The sequence below is a fragment of the Dromiciops gliroides genome, chromosome 2 (assembly GCF_019393635.1).
Source record: "Dromiciops gliroides isolate mDroGli1 chromosome 2, mDroGli1.pri, whole genome shotgun sequence".
In the NCBI taxonomy this organism is placed as follows: Eukaryota; Metazoa; Chordata; class Mammalia; order Microbiotheria; family Microbiotheriidae; genus Dromiciops; species Dromiciops gliroides.
The window spans coordinates 212859554-212877336 of record NC_057862.1 but is presented as its reverse complement, the minus strand read 5'-3'; the positions used below and the strand labels follow the sequence as shown (position 1 = coordinate 212877336).

General features: G+C 37.7%; 1 protein-coding gene and 1 non-coding gene across 12 annotated transcripts in view; one reads left to right on the top strand and one right to left on the bottom strand.

The window, feature by feature from the left end:
- The window catches only part of UNC79 (unc-79 homolog, NALCN channel complex subunit), a 323533-nt gene that overhangs the window by 143742 nt on the left and 162008 nt on the right, over nt 1-17783 (bottom strand). For all 11 annotated transcript variants that reach the window (XM_043986754.1, XM_043986757.1, XM_043986756.1 and 8 more), the window contains exons 20-23: nt 16258-16399; nt 12035-12114; nt 11798-11946; nt 1976-2133 (exon numbers count right to left, since the gene is read on the bottom strand). In XM_043986754.1, the coding sequence (XP_043842689.1) occupies nt 1976-2133; nt 11798-11946; nt 12035-12114; nt 16258-16399 (529 nt within the window). The remainder of the gene's footprint in view (nt 1-1975; nt 2134-11797; nt 11947-12034; nt 12115-16257; nt 16400-17783) is intronic.
- LOC122744902 lies at nt 2855-2961 on the top strand. Its single transcript, XR_006355237.1, has one exon. It is a non-coding gene; the product is annotated as a U6 spliceosomal RNA (small nuclear RNA).

Here is a 17783-nt window from a genome sequence, read left to right as displayed (position 1 = left end):
AATTTTGCTCAGAGCAAATTCTAAGCCCATGTCTACACTAGACAACAAAGATTAGCATAGCACAGTTGACAGGTCAGCATACCTTTCCAACCTTACTGAATGTTATTCTTCTTCCTGCACTCTACACTCCAGCCAAACTGGCCTCCTACTCTTCCTCATATACAATAGTCCATTTTCATGTATCTATGCCTTTTCACAGCCTGCCCCCTCTCTGGAATGCATCCCGCCTCCCCTCTGTAGCTTGGAAATCCCACCTTCCTTTAAGTCTCAGCTCAAGAGCCACCACCTAGGAGAGCTTTCCTGATTCCCTGAATGGTTCATACCTCCTCCTACGAAAATTACACTGGGTTTACTTTGTATATATACTATATTTATTTGTATGTATGTGTATTATTCCCCACCCAGTAGAATATAAGCTCCTTGGATACTGAAACCATTGTTTTTGTCATTGTAGTCCCAGTACCTAGCAGACAGTAAATAATAATAAATGCTTGTTGATTGGCTAATTGATTCTATAGAGATTTTGTAGATGTATTGGGATTCAATTTCCTCAATGCAGAATGGAACCAATAATACTCCTAATCTTTTAAGGTTGCAGTGTAGTTCTTTGTAAACCTTAAAGAGCTATAGAAATGTGGGCTGTTACTGTTACTAATGGCCCACATTTCTATGCTACTTTATGGTTAGTTACAGAACACTTTTACACACATCTTATTTGATCCCCTATTAAGTTTGAATAATGTGATTCTTCTCAGATTTATCTCCTTTCCTGGAATGCCCTCTCTCCTTCCCACAAGCCCAGTTAAATCCAACTCATCCTTCAAGAACCAGTTGAGATCCTGCCACAAGGAAGCCTTTCCTGATTATACCAACCCCAATCCTCTCTCCTCCTTCTGAATTCCCATAGCAATTTCTGTCTGCACAATTTATTAGGTACAGTTTTGTAACCTCTACTATTTTAGTTTATTAATATTCAATTATTTTATTCTTTTTAAAATTTCTCATACACTTGCTCGGTAGACTGAAGGTGAGAATCAAATGAGTTAATACAAACAAAAGTGTTTTGTATACATATCAAATGATATTGACAATAAGCTCCTTCAGATAATGGGTTTCCCTCTTGTTTATCTATATAATCCATAGGGCCTTGAACAGTTCTTTATTATTTTTGGTATGACTTAATTTATTACTTAGACTAGCAATAAAAATAACCTATAAATTGAGGTCACTGGTCCCACCTTGAACAGTTCTAAATATTGCTGAGGACCCACTGAACCTGAAGGCATTAGACATGAGTTTAATAATACCTGGTGCTGCTATTTACTATTTGTGTGACCTTGACCCACTCCATCTCTATAATTCTCAGTCTCCTCTTCTGGAAAATAGAGATAATACCTTTAAAGTGTGAGTTAGAAGAATCAAATGGGAAAATGTATTTAAAGTCCCCTTTTTCTACACCTCTCTTTTTGCCATTATTACATTCTATCTTATATCACAATTAATTGTTTATGCCCTATGTGTTATCCCAGCCTCACCTTTCCCATAAGATTGTTTATTATTTATATCCCCTATAATACGTCCCTTAAGTGCAGAGACTTTCTTCTTTCATTTTTGTACTTAAGAGTATCTAGAAAGAGTCCTGCACATAGATGTATGATAAATGTTGGCTGAATTACAATGAAATGAATTGAATCCAACTAAATTGATGGCCACAGAAAACCTGGCACATGGTGCCTCACAACAGAATAATGAAGAGAGAACATAGCAGTTCCACCTGCTATCAGTCAGCGGAGCAATCAGATAAATCAGCAAACAAAGGTTCTTTGAAAATGAGGGAGAAGAGGACCAATAATAAATATAAAGATTAGATTCTAATAAACTGTCTCACTGCTTGAAGTAGATGAAGCAGCTAACTCACTTGTTCCTTTTGATGTCCTCTGCCCCCAGGATAAACCTCAAGTTAGTAGAAAAGTACCTGCTTCAAACCTCATTTTCCAGTCTTTGCTATTGAAGTTGCCATTTATGATTGTCCAGAAGATATCAGCACCATGAGGAAGCGACAAAGCATGAAGAAGGAGAGGAACTGCTAATGAAGACAGCTGGGAGAATTCAGACTTGATGACTCTCCATAGGCTAGGGGAACAAAGAAAAACATACTCTAGTTACCAAAAATGTTCTCAAAGCTAACATGTATATAGTATTTTAAGGTTTGCAAAGCACTTCATTTGTTATCTCATTTGATCCTCACAACAACCTTGTGAGGCAACACTTTGTATGTACTTCCCCTTTATAGTTCCTTTTCTTGTATCATAATCATTCATGTTTTCCTCCCAACTCCACAATTGGATTGCAAACTTCTTGAGAAGAGGTTCTTTTATCTCTCCCTTGTGCTAAGCAGGGGGCCTTGTACATAGTAGATGCTTGGAAAATGTTTGTTAAGTTAATGAATGAATATTAAACTTCAAAAAACTGCTATCATTTAAAATAAATGTGGCTTGTGATTGGTAGGAATGTTTTTAAGTTACACTCATGTTTCTAGCCTTCTCTTCCACGTCTGCCTTTATGACCACCATGTTCTAGTCAACCTGGACACTTCACCCTTTCCCAAACACACCCCTAGTCATCCTATTTCCCTAACTTTGTTCATGCTTTATCCTGCTACCCAGAATGCTCTGCCCCAACATTCCACTTGCTAATTTCCTACCCCCATGCCTCAAAGCCCAGCTGAAATGTCACTTCCCCCATGGAACTTTCTCTTATCCCTGCAGGTTAATCCCTGGAGCCCTTTGTTTTAAACAAGGTAAGAAGTACACTGTAGAGAATACAGCAATGGCCTAAGTAATCTCCCCTAGGTGTGCTCCCTTCAGCAGCACATATACTAAAATTGGAACGATACAGAGAAGATTAACATGGCCCCTGCACAAGGATAACATGCAAATTTGTGAAGTAATCTCCCCTAGGTGATAATAGTCTCCCTTCTCAAGATTAATCTTCATTCTACTCAAATTTCACATACCCATTTCATATTTTATATTCCAATAAAATTTGACTACTACCCCCATTTACAACAGTAGACAGAGCACTAGATTCAGAGTCTGAAGAACTAGGATCAAATTCAACTCTACCTGTATGATCATGGGAAAATCAGATAATCCTTCTGAGCCTTAAATTCCTCATCTTTAAATCAAGAGGGTTGGTTTAATTCTAAATCATATGCAACCTATAAAACATTCCAAGCTTTTTGACATCTATATGTTTGTGCATATTATTCCCTATACCTAGAATGCTTTCCCCTAGTTTCCATCTGTTGACAACCTACCCATCTTTTAAGGTCCAGTTCCGGTAGATGAAAAGTGAATGACCATTTGTTGAAAATGTTAAAGAGGACATTCTTGGTTAGATACATGAGGTTAATGTGAATTTGGAGTAAAAATGGGTACAGTCTTATTAGACTCAATGAGTATTTGCATCAGTAAGGAAAACTCCCCCCACAATACTTTTCTTTTTCTTTTTTTGTGGGGCAATGGGGGTTAAGTGACTTGCCCAGGGTCACACAGCTAGTAGTGTCAAGTGTCTGAGACCGGATTTGAACTCAGGTACTCCTGAATCCAGGGCTGGTGTTTTATCCATTGTGCCAGCTAGCTGCCCCCTCACAATACTTTTCACTGAAAAACACAATCTTGAGCCTTTGTCCCTGTGGAAATAAAGAAATCCATAGCCTTCAATTCTCTATATACAATAGTGACTATGGATTGCTTTATGCTCAGGAATATGAACTTCACGGGGTAATGCTTCAGTTAGCTGTAAACTTGTTCACTGGTTCAGAATTATCCCAATACAGAGTGCTGGTTTTGTTTGGATTTGCATTCTGTGATCTTATGAACTATATAGCCTCAAAGGCCCTTTCCAGCTTTTAGATTCTGTGATTCAAATGCTACCTGCTCCATGAAGCCTTCCCTGATTCCCTCCAACCACTAGATCCTATTACTCTCTTACAGAATCACAGGATTTGAAGTTTGGAAGGGACTTTTATCAGCCAACTAGTCCACAAGCCTTACATGAAAGGAATCCTTCACCTAATCACATAGTACTCTGAATTCTTCTTATATAGCTATAACATTCTAATCTGCAATCTATTTATCTGTGCATATCTTACAATTCCTATTAAACTGTAAGCTCTTTGAGAAGGTATCTGTTTTATTTATTTCTCTATTTCAGCACCTAGCACAATCTATAACATACAAGATCATAGATTAAGAGTTGGAAGTGACCTTAGAGGTCACTATGTCCAATTCCCTAATTTTATAGCAGAAAAAGTAGAAGTCCGGAGAGATGAAGAAATTTACCCAAGGTAGTAAGTGGCAGAACAGAGGTTCAAATCTAGCTCCTCTGACTCCAAATCCAGCACTCATGGGAGACATTTAATGAATGTTTTCTGAATTCATTTAATGAAGGCAAAACCATTGTATAATAGAAAACTGAGTTAAGAGTTTATGGAAGGGGGCAGCTAGGTGGCGCAGTGGATAGAGCACCGGCCCTGGATTCAGGAGGACCTGAGTTCAAATCCAGCCTCAGACACTTTACACACTTACTAGCTGTGTGACCCTGGGCAAGTCACTTAACCCCCATTGCCTGCAAAAACAAAAACAAAACAAGAGTTTATGGAAGGTAGCCACTACCATTCCAACAAGACTCTAATAATAATGTTTATATATATATACTGTAAAGGTGACACAAACCCATGTAAAGTCAGCAGCATAAGTATATTATCTCCATTTTATAAAAGAGGAGACTGACTTGGAAGGTTAAATGACTTGCCCAGACTGACAGATCTAGTATGTGTCTGAATTGGAACCTGAACTCATGTCTTTCAGCCCCAAGAGTAGTGCTCACACTTGGCCTCTCCTCCACACTAATGTTCCAGTTGAAATGCAAGGCTATTCCTCTATCATGCTTGTCTGATGACTAAATTCTGTCTACTCAGCACTCCTCACTTCTGCTGTTCTTACTCAGCTCTCACACCTGTCCGGACCAGCTCTTCTGCTACTCTTTAGTTTCCTTTTCTCCTGTGCATAATACAGAACTTCTGCTCTTTTGTGAATAAACTCTCCTGCATTATTCCTGCACACACTTTTTACACCAGTACTTCTACTGACCCACCTTGATTTGAAATATCACTTTGTGCCTCCTGACACCGGGACTACTCCCCCCACTAGCCCATTTCATAGGGCCGGAAGGCATATTCCTTACTCCCAAAGCCATTTCCAAGTCATTGTTCAGCCACAATAACTAAATAAACTCCTCTTTTCTGAGATGCACACTACTTTGTTATACCTTCCCTATTCACATCACAATAAAAACTATCCAACAATTGAATGAACAATCTTGGGAAGTTAGAAGCTGTAAGTTCAGTAGAGCTCTTTAACTAGAGGCTATATCACCACCTGTGCTGCATGTTTCCTATAATCATACATTTGAGTCTTCCCCTCGAAAGTTACTTTCCTTTTATATGTGTGTATGTGTTTGTATCATAGGTACCTATTTATTTACATGCTGTCTCCTCCATTAGTATGTAAGTTCCTTCAGGTCAGGAATTGTTTTTGCGATTTTGATCTTTTTTTAAATACTCAGAGCTTAACATTACACCTGGCATTTATTTAGTAAGATTAAATGCTTGTCACTTAATTGATCTTCTAAGACAATTTGCCCCCTGTGTCACTTATACTATATTGCATTATAATTATTTGTAAACTTATCTTTTCTACTAGACTGTTAATTTTTTGAAAGCAGGGATGTGGTCTAGTGGAAAGAACAATGGATTTCAGATCAGGAGACCTAGATTCCAGTCCTGGCTCAGATACTCACTAGTTGTTTAATTCTAAGCAAGGCACTTACCCTCTGAAAGTCAGTTTTTTCCATCTCTGAAATAAGGACAATAATACTTATAATACTTCACAGGATTTTTATGAGAAAAGCACTTTTAAGCTTGTAAATGTAAGCCATTATTATTCATCTCATTTTTATATCTTCTACAGCATCTAAACCAAAGTACTATATACATCAAGGAACAAGATTGTGCAGTGGATAGAATGCTCAACTAGGACTTAAGAAATAATGAATTCGAACCCTACCTCAGACTCTTACTAGCTGTGTGACCCTGAGCGAGTCACTCAATCTTTCACACTCAGTTTTCTCATCTGTAAAACAGGGATAATAATAGCACCTAATTCAAAGGGTTGTTGTGAGGCTCAAATTAGTTAACAAATGTGAAGCACTCTGCAATTGTTAAAATACTACATAAATGCTAGTTGTTATCATTATATGAGGTTTTTCTATAAACACTTTTCCAGTGACCTTTTTTTGGCCAAGAGGAGTACTCAGCCCTACTCCAGAACAGAATGACTAACTCTTCTTTCTTTGCTGACAAAGAATTTTCCGATTGTCTACCAATATTTTTTCATAATAGATACATGATTCTTTTTTCCTAGCCTCATTTTATTGGTCCATTGAAGATAATAATTCCTCTGCTGAATATTGCAAGGAGATGGTGAAGATTGTTTCAAGTTCCTTAGAAAGAAAGGTGCTAGTATATTGAGGTTGTTATTATTATTATCATTAACAGCATCAAAATGCCTTGACACTCGGAAAAAAAATTGTTGTTGTTCAGTCATGTCTAACTCTTTGTTATCCCACCTAGGGTTTTCTTGGCAAAGATACTGGAGTGGTGTGCCATTTCCTTCTCCAGCTCATTTGATAGATGAGGAAACTGAGGCAAACAGGATTAAGTGACTTGCCTAAATTCACACAGCTAGGAAGTGTCTGAGGCTGGGTCTGAACTCAGGTCTTCCTGACTCCAGGTCTAGCACTCTATCCGCTGTACCGTCTAACTGTTCCCCCCAAAACAAAACAATTTACAGATAAAGTACTTTGCTGTCTCCCTGCCTTTGTTTATGCTACTGCCCCTTTTGAGAATGCCCTCCCTTCCATCTCCATCTACTGAAATACTTTATACGTCCTTCATGGTCCAGCTCAAATTTCCCCTCTTTTGAGAAGGCTTCCCTAGTTCCTGATGAGTTTTGACTCCTGGAATAGGCTTTCATTTCATATAAGAGACAGGGCAAGTGCTTTGTGTCCATCAGCAAACAACATTTATTGTCAATGATTTAAGTTTACAAAAAAAGGAATATGACAAAAATCACATGTACTCATAAGATTTTAGAGCTGGAACAGACCTTAGGGATCTTTTAGTTCAGCCCTCTCATTTTACAGATGAGGAAACTGAGGCCCACATCATAGGGAGTAAGTAGGAGAGTGAAGCTTCAAACCCAGGTCCTCTGACTCCAATTCCAATGTTCTTCCCACTGCACCACACCACCTCTAAGCCATGTCCACCATGGAGTCTCAAGCAGCAGAAGGTAGCTGTCAAAGGCAGAGAGACAGAGAGGGCACCAGCATACAGGCAATGATCATGTAGGCCACACAGCTGAGGTGCCATCTCACCAGCTGCTATCCCAGCTGGGAGCCATTAACAATTAGCTGTTAAAGCCCACAACAAAGATGTCTCTGACACTTGTAATCTGATTGTTAGTTGCTCATCTCACCCTGACTGAGCTATCATACTGAAATGTGAGGTACTATGTGAGTATGCAAGTAGAAAACTAAAGAAGATATGACCTTGAGAATTAATTCACTCTCTGCAATGAATAAAAATCCCACCCATTTTTCCTCACCAGTAAATTCATGGGCTTCCCTTCTATATATACACCTGTTTTAGAGTGGCCCAAGAAGGTATAGCCTATTTGTATGTTCTGAGGAGAGCAAACACCATGATACATGATCATAGAAACACATAATCTAAGAGTTGGAAAGGAGCTCAGAGAGCTATCTAATCCAACCAACACCCACTACAACATGACCAATAAGTAATCAACCAACCCCTGCTTTATAGACCACCTAGCAACAAGGAGTCTGCTCCCTCCTGAAGCAGTCCATTGCCCTTTCAGATAGATCTAGTTGTTGGCAAGTTTTTCCTCACTTCAAACCAAATCCTATCTTTCCACAACTTCCATACATTACTTCTAGCTCCATTTTGGAGGGACAAACAGCATAAGTGGAATACTTCTTCCATATGACCGGCCTTCAAATGCTGGAAGTCAGGTATCACAAAAGCAAAAAGTTTTCTCCTCTCTAGGCTACACATTCGCAGTTCATCAACTGACTGTTATAGCAGATGCCTCATTATCATCAGTACCCTCTTCTGGATGTTCTCCAGCTTCCCCCCCAAAAAAATGTGTCCAAAATTCAAAGGAATCTCAGGGGCCAATGAGTCTAATCTCTTCATTTTACAGATGCGAAACCTGAGGCTCAGAGAGGTCAAGTGACTAGCCTAGGATCACACATCTAGCATATATCTGAGGCAGGATTTGAAAACAGTTCTTTCTGACTCCAAGTCCAACACTCTATTCAATGAAGTACATAATTCCCCAGGGGTTGTCTAACCAAGGCAAAATCCAGCAAAAATATAGCCTCCTTTGTTCTTGATATAGTGCCTCTCTGGGGCAGCTAGGTAGCGCAGTAGATAGAGCACCGGCCTTGGAGTCAGGAGTACCTGAGTTCAAATCCGGCCTCAGACACATAACACTTACTAGCTGTGTGACCCTGGGCAAGTCACTTAACCCCAATTGCCTCACTAAAAAAAAATTAAATTAAAAAAAAAAGATATAGTGCCTCTCTAAATGCTGTTCAGTTTGCATTACTTTATTTTGGTTACTCTATCACAATGTAGATTCATATTAAGCTTATAGTCTATTCAAACCACAAGAACATTTTGAGATTAATTACTAGCTACCCCTCACCCATTTTATTCTTGTGAAGTTGCTTTTTGAAGCCATGTTTAAGATTTTACATTTATTCATATTAAATTCCGAATTAATTCAAATCTGAATCAAATCAGCCCAACATTCTAACTTTGTTGAGACAATTTTCTATCTGGAGTCTGTAGTCTAATGTTAATCTTTCCTTCTAGCTTTTGTGTAATCTTCAAGTTTTATAATCATGCCATCTATGTCTTTATCCAAGTCATTGATAAAAATGTTGAATGAGCAAGGGCAGTCCACTAGAGATCTCCTCCCAAGTTAACATTAAACTGTTAATGATTACTCTTTAGACATTCAAGTGTTTACTTACAAATCATCTAATCCATATTTCTTCATCTCTCCCACAAGAATAGCACTCATTGGATTACAGTTTCAAATTCTATTCTCTTTCATTTTTGAAAAAACAATACAGTATTTGCCTTCCTACACTCCTTACTATGAAATTTCATTTAATGCCTTTGTTTTAAACTAGTTGGGTCCTCTGGGTGACTAGTAAAAATAAATATATCAGTGGGGTCTTGAAAACAATGGTTTCTGAGTAGATGTAGACCCACAGAGGACCTTGAATCTAACATGGTTATTTCTGAGGGGACCCTACATGAGTGGTAATGGAAAGCCTGCAGGTGCTTTGCAGCTAAAACCAAACAAAAACTTGTTTTTGTTATCCGCATATTCCTTGAATAATTCTGAACTTGATCATGCCTGACAGACTATAGCATGCTTTTATGTTCAATTTTTAATTACCTGATCTTATTTCCATCTTCTGTATATGTCTTTAAAAATATAAGTTGTTCAATCAATTCCCTATATGTTAATATTGGACTCTTTAGAAAACCTCCCTTTGGCATTCTTATCAGAATTATTTCTTTTCATATCTTCAGAATATCATTTTTGAAATTTTTCCATACCTTCTGTCGAACTGTAGAATCTTTTTTTCTTTTTTTTTCTTTTTTTTTTTTTTGCGGGGCTATGGGGGTTAAGTGACTTGCCCAGGGTCACACAGCTAGTAAGTGTCAAGTGTCTGATTTGAACTCAGGTACTCCTGAATCCAGGGCCGGTGCTTTATCCACTGCACCACCTAGCTGTCCCCTGTAGAATCTATCATGTCCTACCAATCTTTTCTATGAACATTTTGAAATCTTCACTCCTAGAATCAGGGTAGATGTCAGACTAAGCTTGTCCTTCTCTCCTTTATCACAAATTCTAAACTTGACACCAAAGTTCCCATCATTTCCACTACCAGTTTCTTCTTACTGATTAGAATCAGGTCCAGAAGAGCAATCCTCCTTGATGGTTACTCAACCTTTTATAGGATAAAATTATCATTAAAAGAAGCCAAGAAACTATTAGCTGCTCTACTTTTGGCTTGCAGAGAGAGTCTAAGCAAAGGTCTGGACAATTGAATTCTCTTATCACTATTATGTTATTCTTCTATTACCAAACATGATATCTCCCAAGTTTCTCATCTATTTCCTTTTTCTGTCTAGGTGGTTGCAGTATAGACCACCTCGATATCATTCTGGTTTCTTCACAAATTCTGTCCAACCATGGCTCCACCCTCTCATGCCCAAATTTCTTCACGTGAGCTTATCTTTTTATAGCTTTATACAGTACTACTCTGTTACCTATGCCCTTTTACCTATCATATTCATTTGAATAAAATTATGCTTCCAAAGTCATATTAAAATTGTGTCTTATCTCAACAAGTCACATTCATACCTACCTATAAGGTCAAACTTTCCTCCTCTCTAGTTTCATCATGTTTGTTACTTATACCGTATACATTTATGTACATACATCTAAGACTATGTGTTTCTTGCTATTAGCGCTCCTTTCTTGAATTTTTTCTCCTATTTCCATTGTTCTTTCTACATAGTAGTTACTCTCTATAGTACCTAACTTAAATATATAGGTTATTTTCTTCTTTCTCATCCCCTTCCAGTCAAAAGCCCTTTTGTCTGATCTGCAAAATTTCAAACAAATACACTTTAATAGCCTTCTTTGAGGTAATCTGTCTCTAGCCAAGAACCTGTTATTCCTCTGTTTGGAGCCATTGTCCAGATTTCTTAAACAAAATATTTGTGCATTAGCAAAAAACAAGAAGAAATTCAGAAACTGATCTAAGCTAAACAGATTGCCAAAATGGATGGCCACTGAAAAATACCATATTCACAGAATCACAGAATGCCAAGGCAAGAAGGTGTCTTAGAGCTCATCCATAATCCAATCTATTAATTATTGTATGTAAGGAAAATAAAGCTCAGAGAGACCAAGTGTCTTGTCTAAAATTGCACAACCTTAACAATTCACAATTATTTCAAACTTGTTTCCTTCAGCTCTAACAGAATATTAGTGCAAGCATTACTATCTTCATGATACAGATGAAGAAATGAAGGTTAAGAGAGATTTCATGACTTTCTCATGATCAGATCCCTAAAAAAAGTCAGAGCCAGTATTCAAACTAAAGCATCCTGTTTCAAAGTCTGTTTTTTCTGCTAAACCACACTGCCTTTTACCCTGTTTCGCCTTCAGAAATTACTTTGCATCTACTCTTATATTTAATTTTTATGTACATATAATTTTCCTCAAGTAGACTAAATTCCTTGAGAGAAGGGATTATTTTTTGTCTTTGCATCCTCAGCATGTGCTTGATGTATATATGCTTAATAAATGTTTTATTTAATTGTATTTATTTATGCATTTCTATGGAATCTAATTAATTTGCATTAGTATTTCTTCCCTTGCCACTAAGAATTAATGTCAAGAAGAAAAATAAGTAAGGATACAGTTTCAGTAATGCTTCCTTGACTGAGAAATAAGGATCAAATGAGTCACATTCAAATAAGTCACATTCAAAACTTATTTTTAGGGTAAAATCTAAAATGCAAAGATTTACAATAATCCTGAGATGAAAGACATACCTTGCAATTAGCATATGATCCTGAATGTAGGCTAAAAACTGAGGATAATCTTTCCTTGCAATGTACAAACATTCTCCATGAAGACAGAGAATCTTCAGGCAGTTGAGCATGTTAAAAAGAATGTCAGGCTCTTCAAACTTTGCCATTTCCTGTGCAAATAACATTTTTACTGCTTTACTCAAATACTACAATTCATAATAAACATATGCATATATTCCAACATTATAAAAGGCATACCTGGAAAATGGTATAAATTAGCCTTAGAGTTACTGGAAGTTGCTGGTAACAAAATTTTCTTTCAGTATCGTTCTTTATTGCTGTCAAGAAATAATTACACAAAGGATTAATGTAATTCCTCCTTGAACTCACTAGGAGATGATCCAGTAAGTATGACATTCATTAAACTGATATTCCCCAGGTTTTAAGCTATTTAAAAAGAGAAGTCAATTTGGAGATCATCTAGTCTAATCTCTTCGTTTTCTACTGAGGAAGAAACAGAGGCCATGAAGAAACTTGATTTATTAAGTGCCTACTGTGTACAAGATTGAAATGTAAAATTAACAAGACTGTGTTTCTGATCTCAAAAAGCTTAACATCTTGTAAGGGAGGATTAAACATATACAAAAATGCAATAAAAGTAAAATATGGTAAGTGCAGAAAAAAGTACAAAATAGTAGGAATCAAATACAGAATTAAGGTTCATATCTATCTGGAGGAATTAAATGAGAAGTGGTATTAAAACATCAACATAATGTATTAGATTCTACCAACTTAATAGAAATTTACCAAAATGGGGGGAAATAAATGCAAAACGCTCAGAGGCACTTAGTACCTGAAGTACTACCTTCTTGAAGTATGTTTTAAATAATTTTTTCAAGAAGATGCTCTAGTGACAAAAGCATTGAATTCAGAAGACATTTCAAACCCCAGATCTCCTACTCACTGGGTACAAGTATATACAAAACATATACATAATGGATGGAGTAGATGAGAAATGGTACCAGCAGCTGGAAACTTCAAACTACAGGATTCTAGAGGTGGTCCCAGCAAAGAGATTAAGCGCCATCTACTGGCAATTGAGAACTACAGGGAAAGGTGACTAGAACTGCAGAGCAATGGAGAATAGAAAAAGCATCCTGCTGAGGGCTGCAAGAAGCAAAGCTGTAGAGCAACGAAGAACCATGGAATGGACTACTCAGTGGGGAGCCATGAATGGCAACTTCAACAAAAGCAGCCAGAAGAATCATGGGGGGAAGGATCACAGTGGAATAGCAACTCAATGACATTTGCAGATCTCTCTATTGTCCTCTCCACTCACATCCCCTCTCATCTGTACTATTACACCACCTTCCTAATCCTCTGCAAAGCTGACAAATTGATCTTCCTAAATCACAAGTCTGATCATGTAAGTCCTTTGCTCAAGAATCTTCAGGGACAACACCCTCTTTGTTCTAGCATAAAATATATACTTCTGTTTCACATTTAAAGTTCTTAACAATCAGGATCCCACTATCTTTTCCAACTGATTTAACATTTCTCCTTACCATATACCTTTTGTTCCAACCAAACTGACCAACAAGCTCACTGATATATGAAATTCCTTTTCTCCAACACCTCTGTACCTTTGTACAGGCTATCCCCATATAGTTGAAATGTTCTTCCTCGCCACAGCTACGTCTCAGAAGCCCAGGCTGCCTTCAAGGCCCAGCTTTTGTGGCATGTCTTCCAAAGACCTTTCCTAATTCTCCCAGTTGTTAGTGTTCTCCCCCCCCCCCATCCCCTAAGGTGCTTTGTGTGTGTGTGTCTGTGTGTGTGTGTCTGTGTATAGTGTTCATTTTTATGTATACATGTTGTTTCCAAGACCCCCTAGTATAATAAGCTCCTTTATGACTCTTTCATTTTCTACCTCTAGGGCTCAGAACAGTGACTGGCACATAGTAGGTGCTTAATAAATGCATTTTGGGTTTTTTTCCTTTTTAAAAAATGAGCATTTTATTGATACCTTTTATCTCAATATCATAGGCATTTTCAGGCATACTGCTTCCTGCCTATTTTTTGTCATCTATTTTATTTTTTATTTAATAAATGCATTTTGAATGAATGAATCACTGAACCATTGCTGGAGATGATCTCTGAAAGATGATATAAAATGAAAGAGATTCCATAGGATTAGAAAAGGGCAAATTTTGCCATGATTTTCAAAACAAGGAAGATAATAGTCTACAATCTAGAGACCCACAAGCTCCATTTCTGACAAAACTGCAATATCAAAGGGATGATTAACAAGCATTTTTAAAAGGAAGCAATGATAATTGAAAGCCAATAGGAATTCATTAAGGACAGGTCATAGCAGACTGAACCAATTCTTTTTCTGGACTGGTTAACTAAGCTACTTAGGTCAGAGGAATACTTTAGACATAAAATATATGGATTTTTAGCAAACTATTTTATAAAAATCTTTCATGCTATCCTTATGCACCAAATAGAGAGATATAGACTAAATAGGTGAGGTGATTTAGAACTTGTTGAATCACTGACCCCAAGAAATAGTCATTAATAGGTCGGTCAACTTGAAGGGAAGTTGCTAGATCCTTAGGGTCTTTGGCTCTATGCCAATCAATATTTCAATCAGTGACATAAATCAAAGTATGGCAGACATGCTTGTAAGATTTGCATATATCAAAATGAGATGGTTAATACATTAACCAACTAAGTCAGAATCCAGAAAATATTGAGGAACTTTAGTGAGACAAATCTAGTGAGATAAAATATAATGTAAATTCCTAAAGTTGAAAGGTGAAACTGATTTAAAAATCTAATAAGATGAAATGCTATAGAGATCAATGTAAAGTTCTACAGCTGAGTTTCATAAATATAGATGGGAAAAGTATATTTAGAGAACAATTTTGTGAAAAGTCCTGGGGGTCTTAGCAGACTACAGGAGTTTAGTGGTGACATTAGGATGAGAGGTGATAGCTGTGTTTTATTCTGCCTTGATCAGAACACATTATGAGGATTATGTTCAATTCTAGACACCACTTTAAAAGAAGCTTGGACCAGAATTCCATTCTAGCTTTGGGGTTAGTGAAACCACCAGGAAACCAGCGTCTATGTGGGTATCTTGCCATCTACTTTGCAGGCAGCTGTTCCTTTCCCCCTACCTCAAAAAGTCATCCTCCAGAATACACTTCCACGCATCAGATACATCATGCTCCCCTTAATAGGAGAGTTAGCCTACTTTACTTTGGAATTCCACATAGGCTAAGTTTTCCTGATTAGTGAGTGAATTCAAACTCTGCTAACCCACTATATAGCTAGTCATTTCCAGATCATGTTTACATTCCATCCAGCCATTCAGGAAGCCAAAACCTTATGTGGCATATTTCCATCTGCCTCATTGCCACATATCTACCCTCCCCTTTGCACTTCTTACTCTGGGAACAATAATCAAATCAATATTACTATTACCACTGGAAAAGACATGACAGCTGACTGTCCTACGGCTCCACTAATCATGGCTATGACTCCTGATACCAAAACTCCCTTCCTTTGCCACCAATTACTTACAAGCATTATCTCCACCAGCCCTATTAGAATTTAAGCTCCTTAAGAGCAGGGACTGTCTCATTTTTGTATTTGTATCTCTAGTGCCTAATTAAATGCCTGGCACATAGTAGATACTAAACAAATATCCTTTTATTCTTTCATTCATAGACATTGATAAAGTGGAACATATCCAGAGAAGGGTACTGAAAGGATAAGAGACCATATAATACAAGGATTCATTAAAGAAACAGGATATTTAGCCTGGCATAAGACTCTGGAGTTTGAAAGGGTATGGCTGATAAGTGTGTGTTTAGTGTCCTAAAGTTCTGTGGGTAGTACTTGGTACTGTCCCCAAGGAGAAGAAAATAATTTTTCAGTGAGTGCAGAGTTTAGGATGAGAAAGCCTTTCATTATCAGCTATTGCTGCATTTTCATCCTTGTTATCATCCCAAGACTCTACTTAATCACCCTATAGACCTATTTGAAAACCCAGATGTAACAGTATGAAATGAACTACCCTCTTGTCAATGTTCCCTGTATAGTGTGTTTTTCCTAACTGTGCTGATTTCTCAGCTTTGGAATATATATGTTCAAACAGTAGCTTTCCCCACTTCTTATCTAACTTAATTACCAGCACAAATTCTAATATCACCCAATAAATTCTGGTTTGATTCAGCAAAACATCTGATTTGTTATGGCTCCTTTCCCCAGGTTTTTTCTTTGTGACATTATTTATTGCTCCGTAATCACCAGCACACATAAGCCCCATAGTCTGTTCAGTTTGTACTCCTAGAAAAGAATTTACTCCTAAGTGGCTGTGCTCATCCAATAAACCCAAGGTTTTAGATATGCTTGCTCTAAAAGGTCAGGCTGGCCCACTGTTCCACCCAGAATTTCATACTATGTTGACCTACCAATGTTTTCAGGGTGTTCGGTGTGATTTCCTGGGTTCTCTCCATGCTTTGCAACTGGGTTCTCATCCTCTTCTCCTTCAGTGCCTATTATAAACTCAGGCCGGGAATAGAGAAGACTGTCCTCAAGGTTGTCTGTGGGCTCCTAAAAGAACAGGCAAGAAGCTTCATGAGTTTCAGAACACAAAAACCTCCACGAAAGCTGAAAAGGGTCTGGTCACATATTTCAAGCAATATCAATAGTAGTTAATGAAGTCCAATTAGCCTTTAGAGAAAGATTTCTCCTTTATCTGAGAAGAAATACTGGAAATAGTAAAACTGTTATCAAGTTAGTAGGATTTATGAAGTTTTGAAAACTATTTTCCTGACATGGGTATTTTAGTCTTTGCTTTTAATGTCATTTTTTGTTTGTTTGTTTTTTTGGTGGAGCAATGAGGGTTAAGTGCCTTGCCCAGAGTCACACAGCTAGTAAGTGTCAAGGGTCTGAGGCCAGATTTGAACTCAGGTCCTCTTGAATCCAGGGCCAGTGCTTTATCCACTGTGCCACCTAGCTGCCCCCTTTAATGTCATTTTTAATAGATTTATACCATACTTATCATTAGTGTCATGAAAAGACTAGATTTTAAATTCCAAGCCTAACACTTATTAGCTTTGTAACCTTGGACCAGTCACTTTACTCCATTGTTCCTCAGTTTCCTCATCTGTTAAATGAGGATGATAAGATTTCTACTACTTCCTAGCGTTATATCTGGCACATAGTAAATGCATAATAAATGATTTATCTATCCATAATAACATATTTCTTTAAGACAATCCTATGACATTTCAGTTGTTTTTCAGTTGTGTCTGACTCTTCATGACTCCATAAGGGTTTGGTTTTTTTTTTTGGCAAAGATACTGGAGTAGCTTGCCATTTCCCCCTCCAGATCATTTGACAGATGAGGAAACTGAGGCAAACAAGATTAACTGAGTTGCCATGGGTCATACAACTAGTAAGTCTCCAAGGCCAGATTTGAACTCAGCAAGATAAGACTCATCTGACTCCAAGGCCCAGTACTCTATCCATTATACCACATAGCTACCCTGCCTATGACACAGGAATGAGTTTAACTACCCTCATTTTACAGATAAGGACATTGAGACTCAGAGGCAAAATGACTTGCCCAAGACAACACAGTTGAGAGGCATAGTCAGAACTCAAATTTGGGTCCTCTGACCAAGACCATTTTAAAAAGTAATGTATTGGGCAGCTAGGTGGTACAGTGGATAGAGTACCTGCCCTGGATTCAGGAGGACCTGAGTTCAGATCTAGCCTCGGGCACTTGACACTTACTAGCTGTGTGACCCTGGACAAGTCACTTAACCCTCATTGCCCTGCAAAAAAAGTAATGTATTGTTGCTCTCCTTTACATTGCTGTCATTAACCCTGTTCAAGAGAACTCTCCCTTTTAAGAAAGAAATTAAGCAAAACAGTTGATGCACTGACAACATAGGAAAGCATCTGGTTTTTCCAACATCTTCACCAAGAA